General features: G+C 36.5%; 1 protein-coding gene across 1 annotated transcript; it reads right to left on the bottom strand.

The window, feature by feature from the left end:
• Positions 1 to 2,956, bottom strand: LOC113323702 (putative phosphatidylglycerol/phosphatidylinositol transfer protein DDB_G0282179). The gene is made up of 4 exons (XM_026572048.1): positions 2,691 to 2,956; positions 2,237 to 2,341; positions 1,367 to 1,530; positions 1 to 375 (listed from the first exon to the last, which is right to left on the bottom strand). Exons 1-4 carry the CDS (start codon positions 2,791 to 2,793, stop codon positions 271 to 273), a joined length of 477 nt encoding a protein of 158 aa, XP_026427833.1. The 5' UTR covers positions 2,794 to 2,956; the 3' UTR covers positions 1 to 270.
• Positions 2,957 to 3,715: the final 759 nt, after the last annotated feature.

Here is a 3,715-nt window from a genome sequence, read left to right as displayed (position 1 = left end):
TTTACTTTTAACCTAAATATTTCATTACCAATAGGAATAAATCTGACAGCAAAATATGTTTTAAGTTTTGAAACTGGGCAAATAAAATACTTCATACAGATCCACCCCTTTCACTGCAATGATGCAAGAAATTCTAAACAACATGAAAGATGTATTCATAGTATTAGCAGCAGCATGGAAAGCTGGAGCTGACACAAGCTACAGAACCATAACTAGATTATTCTTTACATTGATATTTTCACAGGATATACGGTTGTAGAAGCAAGTCTTCTAGGCATCAGCAACAGATGGGAACTCTATTCTGAAATTAAAGCTAATGCATGTCAACAGATGCCCCTCTTTACTGTTCATCTTCATCTGGAGGCTGTATGGGCCCTACATAACAAAGAATTATTGAGAAAACAAGAATCATCCGAAAAGCATACAAGATTGAAGAAAAGCACAGAAGTACTAAGACTAAGTTTGCGTCCTATGTTCTATGTGATATAAAACCACAAACTGTACAGTCAGAGCATATGCCTAATCGTAAACTTCCATGTGGTTATAATTGCGACTAAAACATCCAAAGTTTAAGGGTCATCTATTCATGTTTGAGTTAGATGGTTGAACGTATGGAGCCAGAAAGGGTGTAACGTGAGGAAGAGCAGAAAATCTTTGTAGCCCTAAGTTACATTAATAGCTTGATCCAGTAACCGAGTTATGGTACATATCAATTAATTAAATAAGAGTGAGTTACTATGAAAAGCTTTTCTTACTATTAAAAGGGATCATCCTTCCTCTAGACTAACAACTTATGAAAAGAGACAAGCTTACGAATATTGTCTGTAGTGACCTAAAGGCTTGAATGAAAGAAACCCAAAAGCCGGTGGTCAATGAAGCCGTAACCGAACAGATATGTTTAGAGGGCAAATAGTGTTTAAGGTTCTGCATTTTGAAATTTGAGTTGCTTTCTGTTTTTCATACTATTGTCCACCTACAAATAAGGTTCAAAAACTACAAACTAAAAAAGTAAATGCTAGATGCCGTCAATCGAATTTTTTGTGGTCCTAGACTTGCTAGAATTTAAATCAGTACTCTTAATCTCCTCATGTCCACCATTCCTTCCATTTGAAATGGCATGAACAAGATAACATTACAAAAAGCACACTGAAATGGCATGAACAAGATAGCATTACAAAAAGCACACTTAGAGAATAAGAGTAAGGCACTGTCGATAAACTTCACATATGGATTTTAAATATATCATGCCACGCTTGATGCCCTTAAAGGAGCTGGAGATAAAATTGGCACCAAAACTTGTAAAGAGAGCAAAAGATGGTCCAGATAGTTGTTAAATTTTGAAAAGATAAAAGCAAGGATTACTTACTGGTGGAGTGAATCCAGGCAACTCCTGGGAGTGAGAGATCACAAAGTCACCCGTTTTAATGGGGCAACCACCTGCCTCCTCACATAGGTCGTGTTTCTCACTATGGACATGGACCCCAAAGTATCGCACCTCTAGCACCAATTCTGCTCCAAGCAGTTCTTGCTCTACATAATACGACAATAATTTTGTTAATGGGGAGTATCATGCATGATTTGTAAAGTGTGAACAGCCTTAACAAATTTGCGTTCCCATGTGCTTAAAAAAAAGCTGCTCGTAGATGAACAAATAAAATATAAACACGGTAAGGCTATTGGGGAAAATGGGTTAATAACTTAAAATAGAGATAACTTAAATTCACAGGGCTCTTCAAATGAGCAAATGCTCAATTTCTAACTCTGAGTCGGTCGCTTTGGAATAGAATATGGATTTGCTGGGAGTGGAGAAAACATTGGCCCAAAATATCAAGTGCAACCAAGCAAAAAGTTTTAAGAACCAGGTAAGGTGATAACAACATATTTAACTGTTAATCCCAATTTAGGGCAACCGCAATCACGTGGCTGACTTGCATTCCGGCCCTTTACCATATCAAGCCACCAATATTTAAAACCAATGATGCTAGAATCACCAATACAACAGTAAAAAACCCACAACTGAACTCACTGTTGTCTGACTTGTGTCGCAGGTTAAAGTAATTCTACGTTTAACACATACTTAGGGGGTTAAACTCCAATACCAAACAGTATATGTTACATCAGTAAACGAGATTCACACTGCGGAGATACTTATATTTAAAAAATTGACCATTGGGCACAAATTACCCATCAAAATCAAAATATAAGATATAAGAAAATCTAAAAATTTAGAAATTACCAGTGGATGCATAAATGTTGAAGGTTGCAGGCTTGCCACTAACAACTGGCTCTGGATTTATCTTCACTCCACTGATCTTAACAGCATAGTTGTTGCCTGTCTTATCTGCATTCAGTAAACCAAAACCCTAAAATTAGACATGCATTAGATCAATTGAAAATCGGAAAGTGGAAACATCTACTAGGTAAACAGAATTTAGAATCATATCGAAGCTAAAACTCAATTGAATTCGAGATCAAACACTTTGACTTTCAGAATTCACCAAATCTGAGTCTCAAACCAAGAAAAGGACGATGAAGACAAAATCTGACGTAGTTAAAAGAATTAATCGTAGAAAACTTCTTCCATAACCATCACAAGAAACAAAATAAAACAGGATATTGCAAATAATCAACATCAGATGATGAAAGCATGTAAACAGGATTTGCTCAATTAGAATCGGATAAATTTTTACCGCAGTATTTAACAGGTTTGGCTTGAATCGAAGGTAAGATGAGAAAAGCAGCAACGAGGAAGATCGGGAGAACGAACTTGTATTTGAACTGAACTGACGCCATGGAGTCAACTCAACAAATTGCTTAGAGTCACAAAAGAAGAAGAAAAAGGGATGAGAGATTTTAGGGGTTGGTATCTGAGATTATATATATGAGGAGGATTCCGGATAAAATATAGAGTTTGGTCTGATGGTCTTTTTGTTCTTGGTTGTTGGCGGGGGGAAAAGTAGCTGAGGATCACAATAAAATATAGGTTAATAAAGATACTTAAAATATTCGTTTTGTTTTTGGATTTATCTTATAAAAGCAATGAACCAAAGAAAAGAATATCTTTAAGTTACCAAAATACCCTCCGATGAAAACAAACCTATTGACAACCAGTCACATGACTACACGAACGACTACAAATATACAAAGAACACGAACAACTACAGATAACTGTTTCCTTCGGATACATCCTTCCGACAATGTTATTGGATGTTGTTATGTTGACATCTAAAGGGGAAACTCGTATACAACCTAAATCGTAATTTAGCACAAAAAGAATGACGAAAAAGACTCCCCGAACTTACTGATCGTGTTTTATAACTCCACCTGGTTGATTGGGGAATGAACATAAATTAAGGAGGAAGGATTTAGTAATCAAAGACTAAAGAAAGAAAGATCCACTCTTACGTAAGTGAAGGGAGAGTGACACTTTCACGTAGTCATGACGAGCACGTTCTTCGCCATCAAACGTTAACATGAAGAGTTAACGTCTTCACGAGGTGTGTTGGTGGTAGTGGTACCTTTGCCGGGATCACTCCGTGCTATTATTTGACACACCACCACTTTACATGTAAGCATAAGGTACGTTAAAAATGAGAGTCAGTGGAATTTCCACGTCCCAACCTTGCTTTTTAACTCTGATTGATCATACTCTCTTATTGATTCTAGCTCAAATTGTACCCAGTTTTCTTATAAGTTAAAGAGTATTCTGCTATTT

Source organism: Papaver somniferum, chromosome 11 (genome assembly GCF_003573695.1).
Source record: "Papaver somniferum cultivar HN1 chromosome 11, ASM357369v1, whole genome shotgun sequence".
Lineage (NCBI taxonomy): Eukaryota > Viridiplantae > Streptophyta > Magnoliopsida > Ranunculales > Papaveraceae > Papaver > Papaver somniferum.
This window is presented reverse-complemented; position numbering and strand designations above follow the sequence as displayed.